The sequence below is a fragment of the Dermacentor andersoni genome, chromosome 9 (assembly GCF_023375885.2).
Source record: "Dermacentor andersoni chromosome 9, qqDerAnde1_hic_scaffold, whole genome shotgun sequence".
NCBI lineage: Eukaryota > Metazoa > Arthropoda > Arachnida > Ixodida > Ixodidae > Dermacentor > Dermacentor andersoni.
In genome coordinates, this window is record NC_092822.1 from 67,564,153 (window position 1) to 67,586,163 (window position 22,011).

General features: G+C 45.9%; 1 protein-coding gene across 1 annotated transcript in view; it reads right to left on the reverse strand.

Moving 5' to 3' along the window:
• Positions 1-22,011, reverse strand: part of LOC126528204 (structural maintenance of chromosomes protein 6-like) — an 82,277-nt gene that overhangs the window by 49,561 nt on the left and 10,705 nt on the right. Inside the window, exons 4-11 of the mRNA XM_055069184.2 lie at positions 20,719-20,824; positions 20,188-20,386; positions 18,801-18,881; positions 15,974-16,075; positions 14,891-15,028; positions 11,654-11,734; positions 7,968-8,368; positions 270-448 (exon numbers count right to left, since the gene is read on the reverse strand). Coding sequence (XP_054925159.1) covers positions 270-448; positions 7,968-8,368; positions 11,654-11,734; positions 14,891-15,028; positions 15,974-16,075; positions 18,801-18,881; positions 20,188-20,386; positions 20,719-20,824 — 1,287 coding nt within the window. The remainder of the gene's footprint in view (positions 1-269; positions 449-7,967; positions 8,369-11,653; positions 11,735-14,890; positions 15,029-15,973; positions 16,076-18,800; positions 18,882-20,187; positions 20,387-20,718; positions 20,825-22,011) is intronic.

Below are 22,011 nucleotides of genomic sequence, written 5' to 3' on the forward strand. Positions count from 1 at the left end.
CCGAATCCTCGTAAAATAATCGCCCAATACGGCCTCACGACCCTTGGTGCAGCGAACTACCGTACAAGCAAATTGCTTGGTACACGACGTGCTTGTATCGTGCTGTGTTGCCCTTCTTTTCCTGGATTTTTACTCCTTTTTGGGTAATTCGACAATGTGCTCAATTTGAAGATTTTACGCCATCTGACGGACGTCGAATTAACAAGGTTTTACTGTACATACAATTGAAGCTAAGAGAGGTTTGCACACAAACAGTGGCATGCACATACCCAGGGGCCCCTTGGGGCGTTTCTTGAACCTTCCCTTGGACATGGCGCTGTCTATTTCACGTAGCAACTGGGGCACGTGACGGCCAAACCGCTGCAAGCTGTTCTTTTTGCTGGCCTGCAAGTTCTGGATGGAGGTCGACAGGGCCGTCGTGTTGTCCTTCAGCTCACGCTGCTCACCCCTGCAAAAGGAAAAAAGCAGAGATGCGATACTGTCCACAGAAACAAAGAACACATTGCTATAAATTACAGGAAAACGAGCCATTTCATAAGAATTCATGGTTTGAAATGTTACATGCAGAAAACACGGACACTAGAGGAACAAAAAAGATGACATGAGCACTACCTTTCAACGGCTGCCTTTTCATAGCTATAGCACGCTCTGAACAGTTTCCTACAAAAAATTACTACTAGTGGGTGTTAGTGTTTACGGAAGCTGAAACCACGGCAGTTATCCCAGCATGGAAATGACAGGTAGTAACTCCATGGATTTGCGATATTGTAATCATTTTCAACAAAATGTGTTATAAATGTAAATGCAATAATTTGCAATTATTGCACACATTGGCAAAGAGTTATAGTCGTACTATGTCTAGAAAACTATAAGAGCAGGATAATTTTGGAAGATCAAGCACAATAAACGACATCGCAAGAATGTTTCAAGCCACAAGCAGAAAGATTAGAAAAACCTATGTACTGACGATCATTCCCATGGTAGCAAGACAATCGCAGTGCAATCGCAGCTTTGCTTTAGAATATAAAACCGCAATGCCGACAGTACAAAGTGAGCCGCATGCATTGATCAGCAGTGGCAGCACTGCCGTGGAGCAGTATTCTTGGTCAATTGCTTTCGCAGATACAATCACTTCTGTGAGATATTGCGTAGCTTGGCTCTGGACGCAGATAAACCGTGTTCCACGCATGCAGGAGCATTTCTCCAGCGCACGCCCATAGGCGCCAATGCATCCGGAGCTGAGTGCGAAAGTGATCGCATTTCGTATATACCCGAAGGCAATTGATCAAGATTACGACCCCTTCACACAAATATACGTCTGGCACCGAATCCGCATGCGATGCCTATCAGGTGGCATTGAAACCAGCGTACTTGAAGCAAGGGATGGGTATTCTGAGACGGTCGCTCAATAACAGCCCGATGAGTGGTACTCGATGCTGAGACCACTACTCAAGCACCATAAACAATTGCACATCCGTAGAACGTGGGTTTCCTTGTTATTGCTGCATTTTTTTCACCGATGCGCACATTACGCACAGCGCTAGGTGTGCAGAAACAGTAGTCAAATGTCGTTAGCAACATGCATGAAGATTCAAACGGGTGATCAACAAACAAGGTGGCAGCCATGAAGTGTTTCCAGCACACACACTCACTTTCGGTGCTTGGTTGTTTTTGTAAACAAGAATGGTGGCGCCCACGCAAGTGTAATGCGGTGGTATTTTATGCACCTTTAGTGCAAAGCAATTGCATTTGAGCACATTTTGGAGCCTGCTAGCCGTGCATGAGAAAGTAATATGCTGGGTTGTTTCGGCAAACTTCCTTGATGCGGGATTAGTTGTTGCGAGGTACGAAATGCATTGAATCCTATGGGCGTCCACCGGCGATTTGAATACGAAAATAATTCGTTGTCATGAGAATTTTGTTGACGCAGGATTTCTTTATTGCGGTTTTTGACTGTATAACGAAGCAAATTACCGATTTCACAGCCTTCATTATATAGAGGTAACTATATTTGCCTCTATTCTAACGTGCCCCCGAATCAAATGTGTGCCCACTTTTTATGGTTTCGAAGTGCAAAGCTAATGTAAAAATGAAATTAAAGCTCCCAAGCAAAGTAGAAATTGAACACACCAAATTTTTTTTTAGTAGAACACGAGCCTTGCTTACCTCAGATTCTGGCAAAAAAGAAAAAAACAAAAAAGGCCGCTACAAGTAATCTTGACCTTCACAGAATGGAACTTCGTTTACCTAATGTTTACCATCATCACCCTTAGACAGCACTTTATTGCTATTTACGAAGGACAAGCATGTCATCCTCAATACGGTCCACAGCACGTATAATATAGCATGCAAGAAATTTAGAATATCACTGATATTCTAGATTTCTCAAACAACTCAGCAACAACTGCAGATCGGATGGTGGCCCACACCTAGACTAACCACTTGGCTAGTTCGTCCTGCAACATATCCAATTCTACGAAACAAGAACATGCTGGGACTTGTTGCCGCTAGCTTAACGTGCGAGATAACTTATTTTTTTAATGTGCTTTCGCAATCAGACTGAAAGCAGTGAGTCGCTGTCGTGCCACTATGCGCCAACTCATTCTGTCACCATCTATGCTTGCCATGTTGTGATGGTAATGGTGGTGACATTTGCTAGGCTGTCTCTGATGCTAGGTTGTCGCAAACGCAGTTTGGTTTCGTACCAGATTTAGACAAATTTTCTTGTAAGCCACATGTTAGTATTGCATAAATACCGTAATAATTCACTGGTGAGCTGTCAGTTTTGCTTTAAAACTTTCCCAAGGCAGAATGAAAATAGGCATTTTTGATGAGAGATGACATGTTAGACGCACATTCTCAGTACCCTGCGCTGGCTAAATGGACGATGCTGGTATTGCAGTCAGCATTGCAGTACTGCACCTTCTTTGAATAAAAAGTGTGTTCAAATTTGTCTGCATTACAATCTTAACTAATTCTACTCAAAATCAAAAACAAAACAAATTCTTAATAAAAAAAATCTCGCTGCAAGATAACCAGCCACATTGTCATCGAATGGACGTTTCTTTATACCTTGGTTCGCGTTTGCTTTGTGACATTGCAAGGCGAGTCCATGGTGAGTGGAATGCCCTCTCGCAGACATGGTTACGTGAGCCTTCAAGAAGTTTGGCACTTCTAATGCATTAGATGGAACTGAAGATGACATTCTGTGGTTGGCAGACAGCAAAGAGGATGTGTCGTCGGACTCAGCGACTAGCCACTAAGATTAGCTGTGTGCGTGCCTGTGTGCCTTTGTATGTTCCATTAAATCGTTTCAACTCGGTACGCACCAATACAGGTTTCGTTACTTGATGTTCGAGGTAGAATCGGCACCAAGCTCATTTTTTTAATATCTGGGCAGTAACATAACTGTGTGTTATAATCTGGGGCACGGTAGAATCATGCAAATACGGTGACCCAAAAAAATCAAGTTAATCGAAGTTGAATTAATGGTAGTGCAGTAGAATCTCATTGATACATTCCCACTACGTACGCTTTCCCGGCGTCAGCACAAAAAATTACCCAGTAGAGTTACGCTCATTTTTGACTGGTTCATATGTTTCTGGAAAACACAATTTTTCATCACCAACATTCAGTGCATCGCCAAACTGCGATCGTATGATGTGTTTCCCAGCTGCTAGATCTCATGTAAACAAGAAAATGCGCAAGGCGCACGTGATCGAGTACAGCATAAAGCTGCCTGCCGCCGCGGCTTCACCGCAATACTCGCCCGCCTGTCTCGCGTGAAAACGCCGGCACACACTCAGTTTCTCACTTCGGTACCAGCAAATCTTCTCCGGGGTCGTCGCATGCACCGTTCACAGCTATCACCGCCAATCCTATTGCGATAAACATCTTCGCCTATCTGTTTCACAACAGTGGTGCCATAGGAAGCGTAGCACACAGTTTTAGTAGGTGATAGATAACAGAAACGCACAGCCATTCCCTGGTGCAGATTGCGATCGTATATGTTTTCCAGCCGCCAGATCTCGTGCGAACAAGAAAAGGCGCGAGGTGCGAAAAATCGAGAACAGTAGATCGCTGCCCGTCTCGCGTGAAAACGACAGCGCACAGTTTCAGATTCCTGTACCAGCAAATCTCCACCCACATCGTTGCACGCTGCATTCAGAGCTGTCGCTGCCAAATCTATTGCGATAAGCATCTTCCCCTATCTGTTTTACAGCGCATGGTGGTTCGTAATGCCATTGGTAGCGTACTGCGTGCTTTTAGTAGGCAATAATCCAAGCATGCTGCCGTTCCCAGCTGCAGCGGCATGATGTGATCAAGTTTCGCTTCGGCTTCCAGTCGCCCTCTTAAAACGCCATGCAACAGGAAAACAACAAAACGCATCTCGTGCTGCTGGGGCAGCACCAGCTCGACGCATGTCTCATCGTGCTGCAACAATCCACGCGAAGCTTCGCATTACGTAGATGTCGAAAACAGTTGAGTATGTCAAACTTTTTTAGTTACTTCAGATTGTGTTTTCCTGGTTAGTACATTTTTCCTTGCGTTTTTTTCCCGATACGTATGAACAAGGTTCTGCTGTATACTGTACAATGATTAACCACATTAGGAGTGTTTGCGCAGTGGCCCTGTCTGCCCAGTGATGACAGCAGTCCTAAGAACTGTTCCACAACACTTGGTCTCAAGGCAATATTGATAGGAAAACTGCAAACAACACCACTTTAGATTTTTTCTAGTGAATCTTAAAGGGAAGCTGAAGCAGTTTTCTAATTCCATGAATTCCTGGGGTTGGGAAGAACAGACCTATTAATTTACGGCTCCGAAATCTTTTTCTTCATTTTGTTAATATAAAGGGGAGAAATTCCTTTCTAAATCCCCTCCGCGGACACGTCCCCGTCGCTTCCCTGAGTGCCGGTGAGGAGGCAGCCGGAGGAGAGGACCGGCGAGAGTGACGTCATTTCCGGGGAGCATGCCGGCGGACCGGAGTGCTGACATGTGCTGGCGTGTTTCTTTCCATCCTGCGCTTTACTAAACGACGCTACGAGAGATCTGCTGCCGCTGACGTTTTCTCTCTTTTGCGATTTTCGTAAACTGTGCTTCCTTTCTGTGCTGCGTAAGTGCCTACCGCCAAGGGCGCCCAACATGCCCTCGTTCTGTGCAGCATTCGGCTGTGCGAACACAGGCGGGCGAGATGATGTGGTGTTTCACATTTTCCCGAAGGACAAGAAGCTAGCAGCGCAGTGGGTCCGTGCGGTGAGGAGAGAGAATTTAGTGCTGACGAAATCAACTGTGCTGTGCTCGGACCATTTCCGCGACAGTGATTTTCATCGGAGCTTGACAATGATGCGGGCAATCGGTATTCCAATTCTGGTGTTCCGGTGCCCACATTGATGCACTCGAGAAATGCGAACATTTGCAGCCATGAACGTCTGGTAACACGGTTTAGCGTAGCCGGATAGCCTTACGACCAATGCGGAAATGCGTTGTTGCCTAGCGACATTCAACGTACGGTTGCAGTTACCGTAAAGTTACCGTGTTTACCACACGGCGGTGCTAAAACTGCCTAATATCTGTATGTCAACACTAGCATGCAGCACAAACACCGATTTTTGATCGAGCCACAATCGCAAGGTCGTCGAACCATAGTCTGAATATTGCACATATAATCGCCCTGCAGGGCCATCTCGATCTGGATATGTATGATAAGCAACTTCCATGACTGTACCTCGCAGCACTGTATGTGCGCGCTTTGAAACGTGGTACTTATGTTAGCGATCGTGTATCAACATGCAAAAAAAAAAAAAACACCGAACTTTAGACAAGCAGCAACAAGGTGCTTGACATCACATAATCGCACACGTGTTTACAATTTAATGAGAAGTTAGTGCTTCGGCATTCTTCCAGCAGCAAGTTCCCAGTGACACTTTAGCGCGTTTCTTCTCCTGTCATTGCAGCGTGCAGCTACATGAAAAAAAATTAACAAAAACATCCGTACCAGCTAATATTTCTAATGTGCGAGAAGGTGCACACATCGTTTTCGCTGTTGGCACACTCAACATCGTCGTTGCCGCCATCGTTTTCTGTATCGTCTGTCGGTTCAAGTATGTATGGCGAAAATACAAGCTGCCCGAGACAGCGAGAGCATTCCATGATGCTTACACAACTCATCTGTGAAGCCAGACCAGAACAGCGTGCTATGCTCTGAAACGGCCGCGCTGACCAGTGATCCCCATGAATGACGTCAAAGCAGTCCCTACCAGTCACGGGCAACAGCGGCGTTCGCGCGATGCCCTGAGGCGCTGGTGCACGTTTTCTTGCAAAAAAACAGCCACTTGCATTTGTTTCCGCCCTTTTTAAGCTAGATATTCGTGTTCAGTGGGCTCAAAACTGTAGAATGCCGCAGGGAACTAATTTTTTTCCGAAAAGTGTTTCAGCTTCCCTTTAAGGGGAAGTTGGGGTGGGCAAGTGCGTCTGCACAACCGCACTCCAACTGAATTCTTTTCTTTTCACCTTCCTGCCTTCTGATCTCGACGGGTACGCGGGCTCGTGGAGGTATATAAAGAATTATGACTGGCATGCTTCGTGACGTAATAAAACTTGTCACGAAATCGGTCTGTCACTCGTCTTACACAAATGCGTTGGTCCATACGGTACAGTAAAAGCTCGTTAATTCAAAATTTTGGATAATTCGAAGTAGCCGCTGTGGTCCGTCCAACAATGAATTGAAAACAACATGTAACGCAACCCTCTAATTCACACTGAAATCCGCACCGCCACCGATAATTCGAACCCCGCACCACCGTGGCTGGGGAGAGTGCTAGTGCGCGGGAGCACGTTGGTGACGCTGGTACTGCCGCATGGGCCGCACAGCTTTGCTCTTTCTATCTGTGTCCCTTTGTTTAAGGCCACTTTATAGTCCGATGCAGCGCGAGCGTTGGCAGAGGTTGGCTTTTGCCAGGTTGGTAACGTAAAACTGGTGCAAAAACCGACCCCTGTTAGTGCACCGCCTAGACGCATGCGCATTCTGTATGAATCTAGGAGTTTTGAGATGATAAGAAACCGCGAGCTCGCTGCAATGTGAAGGTGAAAGCGCTGCCACCAGTGTATTCTAGGTGACACGGCCGGCGCGAAATGCAGCATCTCGCGCCGGCTGCAGGCGGGGAACGCTCATGGATGCTGGATATGGCCGTGCCTCGTGTCGGACTACAGAGTGCGATTTCGCTGGCGTGGCGTCGCCATGACGTGCGTGCACCAACACTTGTCGGACTATAAAGTGACCTTTATTTAAGGTGCGTTTATAGTCCGACGTTCTTGGCGCACAGGCAAGTGTCGTTTGTGGCCAGTCACGCGCTGCGCCAGCTGAAATGCCATTGCCTGTATACTTTGACGCGCACGCCATTGGCTTCTCTCTTTGGAGCATGCGCAGAACAATCCTCAACCCACGCGCTACTTTCAACGGCTATCTGCGACTGTCGGCAAAGCAGAGTGGGCACTTTTTCCCTTTACACAGTGCATTGTGGGTTGGCGCAACCAGTGCGAAGAACATGCAAATGGAGCAAGAGCCATCTCGACATCGGGTACATCAGACCACGTTGGCCGCATCCGGTTACGTTGCTGCGCCAGTGCGTCGAACTATAGACATTATAGTTCTCGCCAACGTGATGTAGCGTGAGCGAGCGCGTGTGTGTGCGCTCACGCTACGTCGGACTATATATACGGGCCTCAACTGAGCGCTTTTCTCTGACTGATTATTTCAAATTTTGTATAATTCAAATTTTTGTAGGGTCCCTGCAGAATTCGAATTAATGAGCTTTTACTGTAACACTTTGCAGGACCCCAAATGAATCTGTAAAGCCGGCTGCCTGCAGAACGCCTTGCATAACATTGATTCCCACAGTGAATAGGGTCTGCGTAATTTTTTTACTGTCCTTCAGCCCAAAGGACCCTATTCAATGAAAACCTACTTGATGACCTGCAGTCTCGCCGAGCACTCGTCCACCGACGCCTTGACCTGCTCGCAGTGGTGCTCGGACGTGCGGAGATGCGACCGCAGCTCGCCCTTTCTCGCCTCCAGGTCCCTGATCTGCGCCTCCCGCTGTGCCTTTTCCTCAGCCTGCTTGCCATGGTCAAATGCACGCAGCTCTTCAATCCGGCCTCTCACGAGCTCGGCTTCCTTGCGCTTCGCCACAAGATCGCGATCAACACGTGCCATCGCTTGCTCCTTCTCGCGGAGCTGGTCTTTCTTGATCGTGTACTCCTTGCGTACGGACAGAATGGCCGGCTGCACCTCCTGGACGCGCTCGAGCGCCTCGTTCAGCTCGTCCTGAAGACTCTTGCGCACCTCTTCATGTGTGTGGACCTTTTCCTGAAAACATATGCACCGAGAAATGCATGTGTCAAACAACAAGCAAGGGGTTTCATAATCCCTTTAGGCTAAAATTATGACTCGCACTTTTTCAAAGGACACTAAGAGAAATTATTAGGTTAAGTTAGATTGACAGAGTAGTTGTCTAAAAGTTTATCATTGTTTTCTGCATGTTCATCTTATAGGATAGTATGTGGAGAGCTTCCACCGAAGCTTCCTGCTGCTACTACTCAATTTGAATCTCCCGCGCCAATACGGATGAGCCGACTCAGAAGACCTCCCTCTCTGCCACAATCTGTAAATCGGCAAGCGTTGACGTCACATGAGAGGTGCCAACGTACAAACTAGGTGGTGCCACTCCCGCATTTCCCTTTTCATGATTTTCCCGCTTACAAACGCTCTGTTCTTGCTATGAATGACCAATTCATTACTACAAAAGCCTAATCTTTCAAACTAGCTCAACTCAATATTTTCATTCAATGTCCCTTTAGGGCCTCAATATTTCCCGACTTGTACAGGAAAAAGTACTTCCAGTAAATAAGTCAAACGTCATCACAGTCGAGTCTCATTAATTTGAACATGCTTAATTCGAACTTCCAGTTTACTCAAACTGATGCTGTGGTCCTGTCAAAGTTATGTGTATTCCAATGGTCAAAAAACGCCTGGTAATTCGAACACGCAAGCATCTGTGATGGTTCATTCGAGCATACTGCGCTCTAACAATGCTCTCAGCAGCGCGCCAGATCACATGTTGGTGCCTCCGACCGGCATCGCTCTGACACCACCAAAAAGAAATGCTTAGCAGAAACCTCTTAACGCTGTGAGCAAAGAAAAAAAAATGTGGTAGAAATTTCACCCTCTCCCAAATGGCAAGGTCGCTGTCTCTGCATTGCACCGGAATGTCCCAGCCCCACTAGCGGCAACATACGTGCCACGGGAGGGATCGGTCCTGGGCAGATTTTTCATGGCTCGCGGCGGCAGCAAGCGAGCTGCAAGCGGAGGAAACTAATGAGAGCGGCCCCTACAGTGATGTATGCGCGGGAAACTGGTGTCATGCGGACCTGCCCAACCACTTTATTCGTAGTGCCGTCTGGTTCCGCTGGACCACTTGTTTCGCCCTATCATCTGCTTGCATCAGCTCTCGCTCGTGCTTGTTTTGGTCTCGCTCACGCTTGTCTTACAATGACAAGTGGCGAGTGACTTACCTTACACAGGCGGTACGTTAGTTACCGCCCATATCATCGTTTTGTGTTCTCTTCCCTTATCTCCATCTTTATTAGTGGTCAATATGATATGCAATAACCATGTAAGCTGTCTTCCCGCGCGTTTACTATTGGAAGTTTATGCTTGCCTTAATTGTGAACGCCATTTGATGACGGCTGCGGGCACTAAGCTTTAGTCAGCTGTGAGGGTCTTGAAAACTTTTTTTTATTTCTTAACATATCTTCCTGGAAATTGGCATGCAGATATATTTTTGAATGCTGATCCCAAATATATGTTCAGATTTTATATATCTCATCTAGAAATGAAAATATTGCAAGATAATTTATCCCACATAGGTCTTTCCTTACGGGCCATTATGATAATTTCTTAATTAAAAAAACTAGTTTTAAAGAATAGCTGTCATTTCCAAGGGCCCACTGCACATCCTAAAGCGAAAGAAATTTTTAAAAAGTCATCATATAGGTCATGAATGAATAACAAAGTAGGAAGAAAAAAACAATGCGGGAGTAATTAGCTTACATCTGACCTAATTGCCGGTATATTGGGTTTAATGAAAAATGGAAAGCGTTAGGATGTAGCTGAGGTTTTACTGAAAAAAATGATACCTAATTCAATAAAATCAGTTGATGCAAACATTATGAAAAGTTCTGTAAGGCAAAGGCATTTGATCGAAAAAGCAAAGCAAGCTAGCGTCGACCGGGTTTGTTCAGCTACGTCCACCGGCGAAGCTGTTGTTGGCGAGCTCAGTTCAGCCGCATCCACCAAGGGCACAGCAGCTTGCGGCATCACCGAAGCTGTAGTTCTCGACGATGTAGCACTCTTCTTATTCCATGTGCGTCTCTTTTTGCTGACTGTTTTTCTCGTGCTTGCTTTCAAGCGCGCGACTCGCGCCATCGTGACACGCGGAACAAAGACACCAGGCACGCAAAAGCAAGAAATTCGTGGTTTAAAGAAGCAACTCAATAGCCAAAATATCTACAAGAACGATAAAGAAAAAGGCAGAACGAAAAATACTAGGAAACAAAGAGGAGCGCAAAAAATGATGCGCGTGCAGGCAAAAGCAGACGACATGAAGGAGTCGAACAACGCGGCCGCGGGGCCGCGGCAGGCGAAGCATGTGTCACGGCCAATCAGAGGGCTGCACCTTGAGGAGACGCCCGTTTCACCCAATCAGCGGCTGTCTCGCGACGATTTCCCGCTTGAGAACGGGTGCTGATCGCTCCGCTGCACGAGGGTCTGCAGCGTGCCAAGGGGCACCAGAATGGAGAGCGGGAAACCAGCTTTCAAACGAGACCAAGATGGCGCTGATCGGTTCGCGTCGCACGGAGCTACGGCAGCTTGAAAATGAGGCAAACCTTCGCGCTTGGTGTTCAATTTCGGCTCATCGACGTTTGCCGTTTTTTTATACTTCGAGTAGGAATTGAGCCATAATATTTTGTAGAGGCACAGTTGCGACATTAAAGACTTCAAAAACGAAATTTTTTAAAATTGCCATTTTTGACCATTTTTCGCGATTTCAAGACCCGCGTCCCCCTTTAAGATACGCGGCGCTGCGCGACGAAACACTCGCAAATCTCACACACCGGGAGCCACGCCAATGCATAGCTCTTGTCACGATCTGCACTGCACACAATGGTACTCATAACCACGCTATTATGGCCCGACCGTCTTGGAATTTGTTTACAAGTGCTTACTGACAAAATACTATCCACCGGGCATGTCCTAAAAATTTGTTAAATTATTTTTACGGCTGAAACTTTGAAACGTCGAATCAACAAAATACGCAGCTTAACGAAGTTTTCCACTGCAAGTACGCCTTCATTACAAAGAGGTTTGGCGGTATTTGTGAAGTGTCAGGAACGCTGGAAGCACTGTATTGGTGTACAAAGGCATTATTGCAAAGGTGACAGTGTCTGAATGTACATAAATTACCTTCTTCGAAGCAGAGCCAGTCTCTATAAACTTTTTGATATCGCCTCGTATATCAATGGGATGCCACCAATGTCAATAAAAAGTCATAAAAATCTATGCCCAAATGTTTCCATGCAACTCCGCACTCACATCCACTTCCGTGATTTTCTCCTCCAGCTTTGAGAGCACCCTGCCTTCCTTCTGGCACATAGCTTCGGTCTGCTGCAACACCTGCAAGTGAAAGGTGTGAGCAGCACGCAAACCTTAAAGACACCACAAACATTCCATACTATCAAGCAACAACTGGCCGATTCAACCGGCACAACGTGATCATCATATTGGCCATCCAAACACCGCGATCCTGCCATATGCCTGCATGATACGTTCCTGCAGTCTTTGCGCACTACCCCAGACTGGGAATGACTTTCCGAGACAACTGCACTGATCAGTGACACAGTGCGCTTTGGATCGGACATTCAGTGTGTTCATTCATTTTTGCAACATTCTCATCAATTCCACTCTTCATACAACTGCCCTTTATGTAATGTCCCACTGGGACCTTCAAGGTATAAATAAACAAAACACTGAAGAAACTTGACACCCAAGGATTTGCCAGTCTCGTGAGCTAGCTCTCAAATATTCGCAAATGCTTTCCTGTGAGGAGTCCGATGCCCTAGTGCTTAAATTAGAGAATACTGTATTTACTCGGATAATGATTGCACTTTTCTTGCTAGAAAAATTGACGCAAGATCAGGGGTGCGATCATTACACTGGTTAAATTTCCCGCAAAAAGAAAAATTTTTTTTTTGTCCCGCATTTGCTGCGAGACACCAAAACAAAAATGGCGGCCGGCGGAGCAAGCTGAACGCGATTTTGATGTGATACCGTTAAGGAGCTCGTGTCACAGAAAAGCCGGTGTCGTCAGCGTCGGCGGCGTTGGCCGTGAGCGATAAATCCCAGAGGGCACTTCATAAATAAAGAACATCTTGCAAGATGGGCTGGTGGGAATCGAACCAGGGTCTCCGGGGTGTGAGAGGGAGACGCTACCACTCAGCCACGAGTTCGATCGTTCAAAGCAGGACAAAATCGCCTCTAGTGAATGCGGTGTTGCCTTAGAAACGTGCCGTAGAAAGTTATACTGCAGTGTATATCGGTAATTATGACCATGTAAATTACAGAAGTAGCAGTTTCACGAGTAGCGAAGTATGTTTCCGCTACATTTCTTCTGCGCAATGCGCACACACAGAGCCATCTTGCGGCAAGCACAGCAGACCCCCTCCTTGCAATGTACGGCGCTGCCCCGACACATGGCGTGCCACTCGCCCCATGATCGCGTCCGCCTTCATGGCATGTCACGGCCCGGCTATTTGGCTCGCGTAGATTGCAACGTTTGGCTAGCGGAGATCGTTTGAGTAGGCGGTGCGAACGGGGTGCGATAACGCTATTGCGTTCCACTCTTGAAGGCGAAGCTTAAGCGTCCTCCAATTTTTTTTTTCTTCTCGTGAGTACATTACGTGCATTGAAACAATTTCTTCTGTATCAGTAATGCATAATATTGTTAATATTGGCAAGTTTGTGGCAATAACGTAGCCATGTCCACTTTGAGGGGACAGAAACAGATGGCCGTGCTTAGCTGCCAGTGACATAGAAATACATGGCCGGCATGCTGCGGAAACTGCGGCATCTGTCTTCACTACTATCCTAATACGGCACATTTCCGCTAAGGGTGGGCGAATATCTTAGCTGAATTACAAGTGTCGGCGTATGAATAGGGTACACTTTTAACGTATCAGTGTAAACGTGGCTACTATTGTTGCCGCTCGCGATTTGTTGCGTGCCCACGAGTGCAGATGAAAAGAATCGAAAGGCGCCTTTTTTGTTGTTGACCACAACCATTATAAAGCCTACACATAATAAAGGCAAGTTTGGTTGCAGCTTTTTTTTTTAGTCATGGAAGTGCGGAAAGTGATTAAAGTAATTAAATGAGGCATCTACTTAAGAATGTTTGGTGCGTACAGACCGCTTGGTTTGTCTTGAAGAGTCGTTCGCGTGGCATTCGATAGATGGTAAGCGCGATCATTAGCTAGACTTGGCACACTACATATCGCTGCGGCAAGTTCGGGGTGCGATCATTACACCAGAAATAAAGAAAATCGAATTTTGACTACAAACATCAGGGGTGCGATCATTACGCGAGTGCAATCATTATGTGAGTAAATATGGTAACTACATAAACAATTTGTTTCGGAGGATCACACTAAAAATCTGCTACCTTAACGTACACAAAAAAGCAGGCTTTCCCGTAACGCTTTACAAACAATCTCGGCTTCAAGAAGCAACGCGAAAATGATAGCCAGTTTGTGCTAGAACCTATCTAGAACAGGCATGAAATAAGGCCACAAAAGCTTGCATTCTTACTTTTTTAAGTTGATAGTTATCCAATGCCAATAACCCAAATGTCATGTGAATTCAAGCATCAAATACTGTGCAAACATTTCATTCCTCAGTTGCCACTTTCATAAGGTAGCTTTGCTTTAAAGATGACCCAAAGATGCACGATACATTTCGGTGGCTACATACTGCGAGTGGTGGGCAGTTGAAAGTATTGATTGAAGGCCAACTGTAACAAAATTTTACTTTGACTAAATTTCTTATAAATTAGTAGTATATACACGAAATCATAACAATGCCGCTTTTAACGATATATTTGACATAACATTGAGCAGCCTACGCACCACCAACTTTTGTATGTGTTCTATGGTGAAATAAGCCGCTTACTACAATGCAAGTTACAACAATTAAATCTGGCTCGGAAAGGCTCAGAATGATGTGTGCTCAGAAAGAAAAAGGAACACAATATCTCCTCCTCGAAAAAAGACAAATGCAAGCCCATTTGTCACACCCACCTTTAAGCCAGCATTATATTGTTCATCATAATTGTTATAGCCAATAATGTGGCATGAGAGCATCCTAGAAGAGGTTTATTTTACCATGGAAAAAACCAAATGTGCAGGTTGGGGCAGCCACTCATTGTTACATTCGAGTACCGTTAATTCCCATATTGCTAAAAGTGGGTTCAGCTATGCTTACTTCTGCCTAAACAAATGTTTGAACGTTTGTCCCCACTGCTTTTTTCTTGCAACCCAGTTATAAGAGTTATCAGTTATAAGAATGGGATTTTCTTGGCACTAGAATATTGTTATAAGTGGTTTTGGACTGTACTACTGAACCATTCCTGGCAAAGCTACAGGGCTGGCAATTGTTTAAGTATATTTTACTACCTTAAACATTATAAAACGGCACCTAAGCAGACATAACATGTACTGAGTGATTAGTAGGCGCAACAAATCCCTTTTAATAAGCATGGCAAAACACAATCTGGCTTACATCTTCCTTCTCGTTGACCTTCGCCCAAAGCAACTCTGCCCTTAGCCGTTTCAGCTTGACCCGCTGGTCCTCCAGGTTCTCAAAGGCCCGCCACAACTTTTCGAGCTGCTTCACCTCCCGTTCCAGGTCTGGGAGCAGCTGCACCATAAAAACAACCAGAAACAATAATGAGTTAAGCAAATAGAAGCAAAGTTAGGAAAGCACAAATGCTTAAATTCAACCAGAGAGAATAAGATGAGCAGTTTGTATCAAACGTGAAAGATTTAGATGCTCGCCCTTTGTATGCAAATCATCTTTGTCCTTTAGAGGGCTCTCCATCAGGACTCGTAAAAATTGTGGTTATACATGTTGTCAGGCGCATCTAGGGAGCGTTTTACAGCAAGAACATGTTTTAATTGGTTCATTATTACAGGATGGGAAAAACTTTAATGTTGCTTTGCCATGCTGCCAGGAGGTCAGCTTCCCAGCCAACACAGAAACTCGCATCCCTCGCCTCGACCAGCATCTGCAGGCATTTCTTTCCTGCCTTTTCCCATACTGGAGCCGAGGGACCGCATCAGGTGCAGGGCGGTGTTGAACGGAAGTCTTTTTACATTCGGTGAGGGTTAACTTTTTGGTTCCGCTCAGGTTTACCTCCAGAGCGAAAATAACAGTTTGAACCAGCATCCTGACCTTGTAGTTTGGGTACAAATGAGGTCAAAAAAAAAAAAAAAAAGACATGTTCACAATGGTCTGCAATTCAAATTGGTCTGAAAAGGCAAGCAGACAAAATAGGATCACAACAGAACAAAGCAAAAGAAAACACAAATGCATATTGCGCCACGTTGCACTGGTGAAACAAATAGAAGTGCGACACCTGATTAACTAGTGCAGGAAGTACAGGCAAATAAAATGAACCTGTGGCTTCTGAATGTCAACCTATGCAGTGCTATGTCCTACATAGGTTGACATTCTATAAGCTCAAGTGAATAGGTACAACACCACAATTCCTTCTAGCAAGCTAATGAAACACTCTGGGAAACATGCAGACACCAAAATTTAACTCGGAAGAATGAGTTAGCAAAAAACCATTTCAAACCCTACCTTTTCTTTCAGGGCCAATTCGCGATCTGTTGCCACCCTTTCTTCATCAATCTTCTTGTACGTGACCTTGAGCCTTTCAAGCTGCGTGGCCTTCATGAAGAACTAAAATGCAGGAGCATCAATGAGTGAGTAAATGCAAGAACATGAAACACTAGCGTCTGAAAAGTCACCAACACAACTGCCAGAATGAACACAGCGCACTGGCACGTGACACCCACTTGTAGCGACCCCAGCTTTAACAATATATCAGATATAACAATAAGCAGCCAATGCAAAGTCCATTTTTGTTTGTGTTCTATGGTAAAATAAACTGCTTACAACAATGCTCCCACGTTGCATTATCGATTACAGTGCAGTCCACTTATAACGATACCACATATAACGATATATCGGTTATAACGATGGGTCGACATGAGAGTGTCATTTTATGCATTAGGTCTATGGGGAAAAAAACCATTTATAACGATAGGTTATTCACCGCATATCGGATATAACGATCAAAATTTTGCAGTCTGGACGGCGTTTTCCGTGCCAAATAATCGTAACGTTTGCGTTGCTTAGTTCCCTGAAACGAACGATGTCGAGACGAGACGATGTTTACCTCCGTAAGTTCGTATCTGCCGCCATTACCGCGTAGCGCGCCCCGCCCCGGCGCACCGGAGAATAGCTGAGTAAGCGCAGCGCGCCACAAGATGGCGCTAGCTGCTTCATGCGCGTCGGCCACAGGCCACAGTCGCTCCGAAAGAGAGAGAAAGAAAAAAAGAAGCGGCAAGCAAAGCGGCGCAGTGGCGCCCGTCCCGCGTCTCTCTCGCGATAGCAGGCTGATGCTACCGAAGCAGCGTGCAACCAACGGTTCAACCCAGTTCGAAGATGGCGCCGACAAAGCGCAAAGCTGTGTCGCTTGACACGAAGATGGATATTTTGCAGGACTCTCGATGCGGCTTCAAGGTGAGCGCCCTCGTGAAGAAGTATGAGCTCGTCCAGTTAACGATATCAACCATCTTGAAAACCGGGAGCACCGCGATTGTGAAGGCAGGAGCTATCAGCGGCCATTCCGATCAGCGGAAAAGGGGTTGAGACCCTTTGTACGCCGATGTTGAAGAGCTGCTTTACCAGTGGTTCATCACCAATTGCTTCAAGAAGGCGGGCTTTGTGCGTAAGGACGAACTTCCCCAAACCGCTGAGACCGACCCGGTGGAAGTCGCTGACATAACCGAGCTCTGGGAGCTCGTTCCTACTGGTGACACAGGTGGTGTGTCGAAGGCGGAGTTTTTGACTGCAGACAGTGCTGCCTCGTTCTGCGATGAGGTCACCGACGAGGCGATCGCCGAAGATGTGCTGTCTCGACAGACGCAAAGTTGTGCGACGGTGGCGACGGCATCAGCGACAGTGACAACGAGATCGACAGTGGCTCCTTGACCCCGACCACGATGTCCACGCAAAGTGCACTGTCGTCGATCGACTCCTTAATTGATTTTATGCATGCTAAAGGATTGCCGCCAGTGTTCGCGCAGCAGCTGGAATCCATGCATACCGCGGTTGTGAAGCTGAAGCTGCCGCAAAAGCAAGTGCAGATTTCGGACTATTTCGGCGCGCCTAATCCTTGACGCGGTCATTGGCGCTAGAAATAAAGTTTGTTTTTCACGGCCTACTGTATACATCTATTCTTTAGAGCAAGTAGCGAATTCGAGTTCAGAGCTGCAAAGGTAAAGAGCGCAAACGCGTTAAAATTTTTTTTTTATATAACTGCAGTCCAGATATAGCGATCATCGGTTATAACGATCATATTTTTCGTCTTTCTCGATATCGTTATAAGTGGACTGCACTGTATAACAATTAAATCTGGCTACTGGACGTGTCCACTGAAAGGCAAAAGAATGCAAAATCCTGGGAGGGGGTATGCGAGCCACTTTGTTACACTCGCCTTTGTGCAGCGCACCCTGCATGGCACACCTTCATCGCAGTCGTTAAAAAAAAGAAAAAAAGACAGCCACGTTGCCACGCCCATAATGGAAGAATATGGAATTTAGGAGAGCACGCCCAAGTATAATAAGTAATAGAATGCATTCCGAAGCTTATTTTCCTGCATACTTTTTTTTTTCTTTTAGAGTGCTGGGCTCGGTATGGACTGTTCATGTTGGGAAAAGCATTGAAGCGAATCTAGGCACGCATATATGGGTATAAAAAAAAAATACAGCTTAGACCACTTATAGCATTATAGTGCAGAATCACAGTTGTGACGTGGCCTTTTCCGACACCCATTTACCCTCCCTTAGAACTCCACCCATACGCATAATGCTTATAGTGCAGCCGTGTGAGATAAAGTAGCAGTTGTAATGCAGTTTTCGGGGGAAAATCCCACAGACAAGCGTGACCCAAACACAGTTGTTTTAAGGCTGCCGGTTCACACGGCGACTTGGTCGGCAGAGTACATTCATAGTGAAGTTTTGCCCTTTGTTTTGTTTGTTTTATCTGCGACATGGCTTTGATTTACATTAGATATTTCCCACCTATCAAGGTTCACGTATCACCTTGGCTTCGTTGTTTTTTTCTGAGTGTGCTTATGCATAGATTTGCATATATACAAGCGCTATGTGTGGCAATAAACCAGTTGCAGTTAGCTCTTTGTGGTGTCTACTTTCCAGATCCCTATCAATTTATTGTTTCCTGTGATCAAATAGACATGCATAACCAACTAGCCCACCAGTTTGTCCTGAGCAAATTTCGGTAGCATTAAAAAAAAATTGGGCACCGAAAGGGTTGAATGCCGATATCAGCCGCCATTCAACAAGAGAGTGTGGATCGAGAGACACAGACGGTTCCTCACATTGTACTTGTCCCTGGGACTCTTGCTCTGGAGAAAATTCCGGCTCGTCTCCTGGTTCAGAATCATCACAGGGTTGTCGATCTGTGGAAAGAATGGAATTGAATTTAATTCTAGCGTATTATGTGACAAAACCACAACTAGATTAGGAGACACACCGTAGCGGGGTACTCCAGATTCATTTTGACCACCAGGGGATCTCAGCGTGGCCCCAATGCACGAGACACGAGCATCCTTGCATTTCACCCCCATCGAAATGCAGCCACCACGGCTTGGGTTTGATTCCGCAACCTCGTGCTTAGCAGCACAACACCATAGCCACTAAGCCACCATGGCGGGTGCCAGAAGAATGGACAGGTTAACTGTTATATGCTCAAGTGAAACGGACAAAGCTAAGGACTAATGTTCGTCCAACCCACTCATACTTCTGTAGCTAGTGCCACAAACATATACTAAATGCAATTAAATGCTGTGATAATTATACACACAGTCGATAAAGCAAGTCAGTTTGGAATCACTATTTTCATAGAAAAAGACCATAAATGCTAAACATTTTAATGTAACAGTAAGTAGACCCCGTTTATTGCAACAGCAATTATATAGACACCCCAGGTGCATTTCTGCTAACACTGTTTGGTGCCGTATAGAGTATGAGGGCGATAATTGTTGCCACGGACCGTGCGCTGTATGTGAGAGTGAAAGCGTGCGAGCATCAGCAAGCGATCGCGCTCAATCTCGCACACGCAAGCTAGGAAAGCAGGGACAAAGTGCGCCATCTTCTGTCAAACACAAGAAGCAAGGGGAAGGGAGGGAGGGAGGGTGTGTTGTACTCCGGGTGGCCCGGGTGACTGTACGCGCATGCCCGGGTTGCTACATCCTAAAAGCCATCTGCAACAGGGACAAACAGAGATGTTGTTACAGATGTTGTCCCTGTTGCAGATGGCTGCAAGCACAGCGTGCAGCGGCATGTTGTGTTTTCAGGGCTTAGTTAGCATTGATGCGAGATCCAGCACGAAGGTCAATCCACTCACTGCTACTGCCACACTTACTCACTCCAGTGTTTTGACAGTGAGTTTCCGCAATCAACGAGTGAGATGTGTTCATGTTTGCTCGTGCGCATGTGACACCATGCTTGTTAATTTAGTTAGTATGCCTGTTTACAAGTTTATACGGCCAATAAGACTATCTTTACTTTGCATAGCCATCTGTCTACTAACCTGCTATCGCAATCGATGCTTTGCCTTTCAGGCAAAACGATGACTTTGTTAACGAACACACAGGGACCTTGGCAATTTTTTTCACCTTATCGAAAGCAATATGCTTTGATAGGCTAGTTGGTGTGCAGGAAAGCAGAAAACACCAGGAAAGAAGAGTATTTAATTAGTGTTACCTGGATGTTGAAATGGTCCAGAATGTGAGTCAGTTCCTGCCTCTTGGTTGACACCAGGGTGCCATTGCAGGACTTGATCTTGTATTGAGACGAGCCATCAGCTGTTAGCCTCCTGGAGATCATGATGGAGTCCCCATACTGCTCGTGCTTGTAAGCATCAAAACCTTTGTTTTGAAGCCTGATTGACACCTCTGCAGAGCTGTTAATGACAAGAAAATTCAAGGGGCACTTAGTTATGCCTACGTGGATTAATGCGAAACCAAGCACGGCGGCGATGTGACTCAAGCAATCACGTCAGCAGAAGCACGGCGACGTCGTGGGTTTGATTTCCACCAAAGGTCGTAGGTTTGTCTAACTATCTAACCGGTTACGTTTTTCTGTAACGTGTATAAGTCTGCCAAAGACGGAACCTACCAAGTTTCAGGAACTCAATGTGAAACAGCAGGGTCACAGAAATTGGTAGGCTGCTTTTCGTTACAAGGGCTCCCACACTCTCACAATGTCGCCACAGAGTGTTCAAACAGGACAGACCGTTTTCCAGTTTCCACAAGGCTTTTGACACTGGTCCCACGGGACGCAGTATTCGCTTTGCCGCCAAGGCCGATGATTAGGGATGTGAGGATTGCACTTTTCCCACCTGAAAAGAAAGAAGGAAAAAAAAGAGCATTGTGTGAGCACTAGCAAGTAAAACAATGCCATACTGTCACGATCAAGTCATGGCACTAGGCAGGCTATCTAAGAAAATTAACATTGAAAAACTAATGTAATCTTAATTTTTTGAAGTCTCCAGTTTTTAATGCTGAAAGACATCGGAATAGTTGCATCTGCCAGTGGTGCTGTAGCCCCACTTTACATTCAACTAATGATGCCGATAGTCACCAATCCTCAACCTGTTTTGTCGGTGTAGCAGCAAACTACCTAGTCGCATGGTGCGTGTGAGCTACCATATCGATCTAGAATTTTACTACCCTAAAACCTTGTTAATAATAATGAAACGAAACTGCTGCTCACCGCATACACTGCAGACGACGCCACGGTCACTATCGATACGATCACGGGCAGCGACTACTGTAAAATTCTGTGCAAGCACCCTCCCCCTTCTACTTTCGAGTGATTTGAAATTGGCACCAGCAACTGAGCAACTGCCCCGCCCTTTCTTCACCCTGTTCACCACTTCATGTATGTTCACCGGACCGCTTGGCTACAGTTTTTTGTCAACATTTTATGAAATTGGGCATTAAATTACATAAAATGAAACAATTTAGCGAGAAAGAAATTTAGTGTTTAGTTGCACTTCTACCAAGGCCCGACAGTTCACCATAGCCAGGTATCTGCATAGCCATAGCTCCTTCTAGAACCCTTTACCATAGCCACGCCATAGCCTTCGTCAGTCGCCATTTTGGTCAAACATGTTAAGTCGGACCTGGACTTCGCATATGCGTCAGCGTCTGACTTGCTATGTCATGGTGCAAATGAGCGAGCGCACATAGCTCCGCCAAGAACTGGCGCCCCTGCATGGACGCTCAGAAAGACGTCGCAAATAAAGTGAAAACAAACATGTTTGCAGAGATCTCTCGTTTTAAACAAAAGGTGCCAATATAAACATGCTATACGAGCAGTGAGGACGTGCTTCTGCAAGGTCGTGTTCGCAGTGTTGGCTCTGTAGACAGCCACCAATGCCTAGGAACCAGCAGGCTTGGCTTGCTGGGCTGTCGAATCAGAAACCAGTGGCGCTTGCAACCTGACCGCATGCAGCTTGTAACAAAGCATCTATGCTGGTCAGCACAACGTGTACACAATTATGTTGCACTTAAATTTGAATAC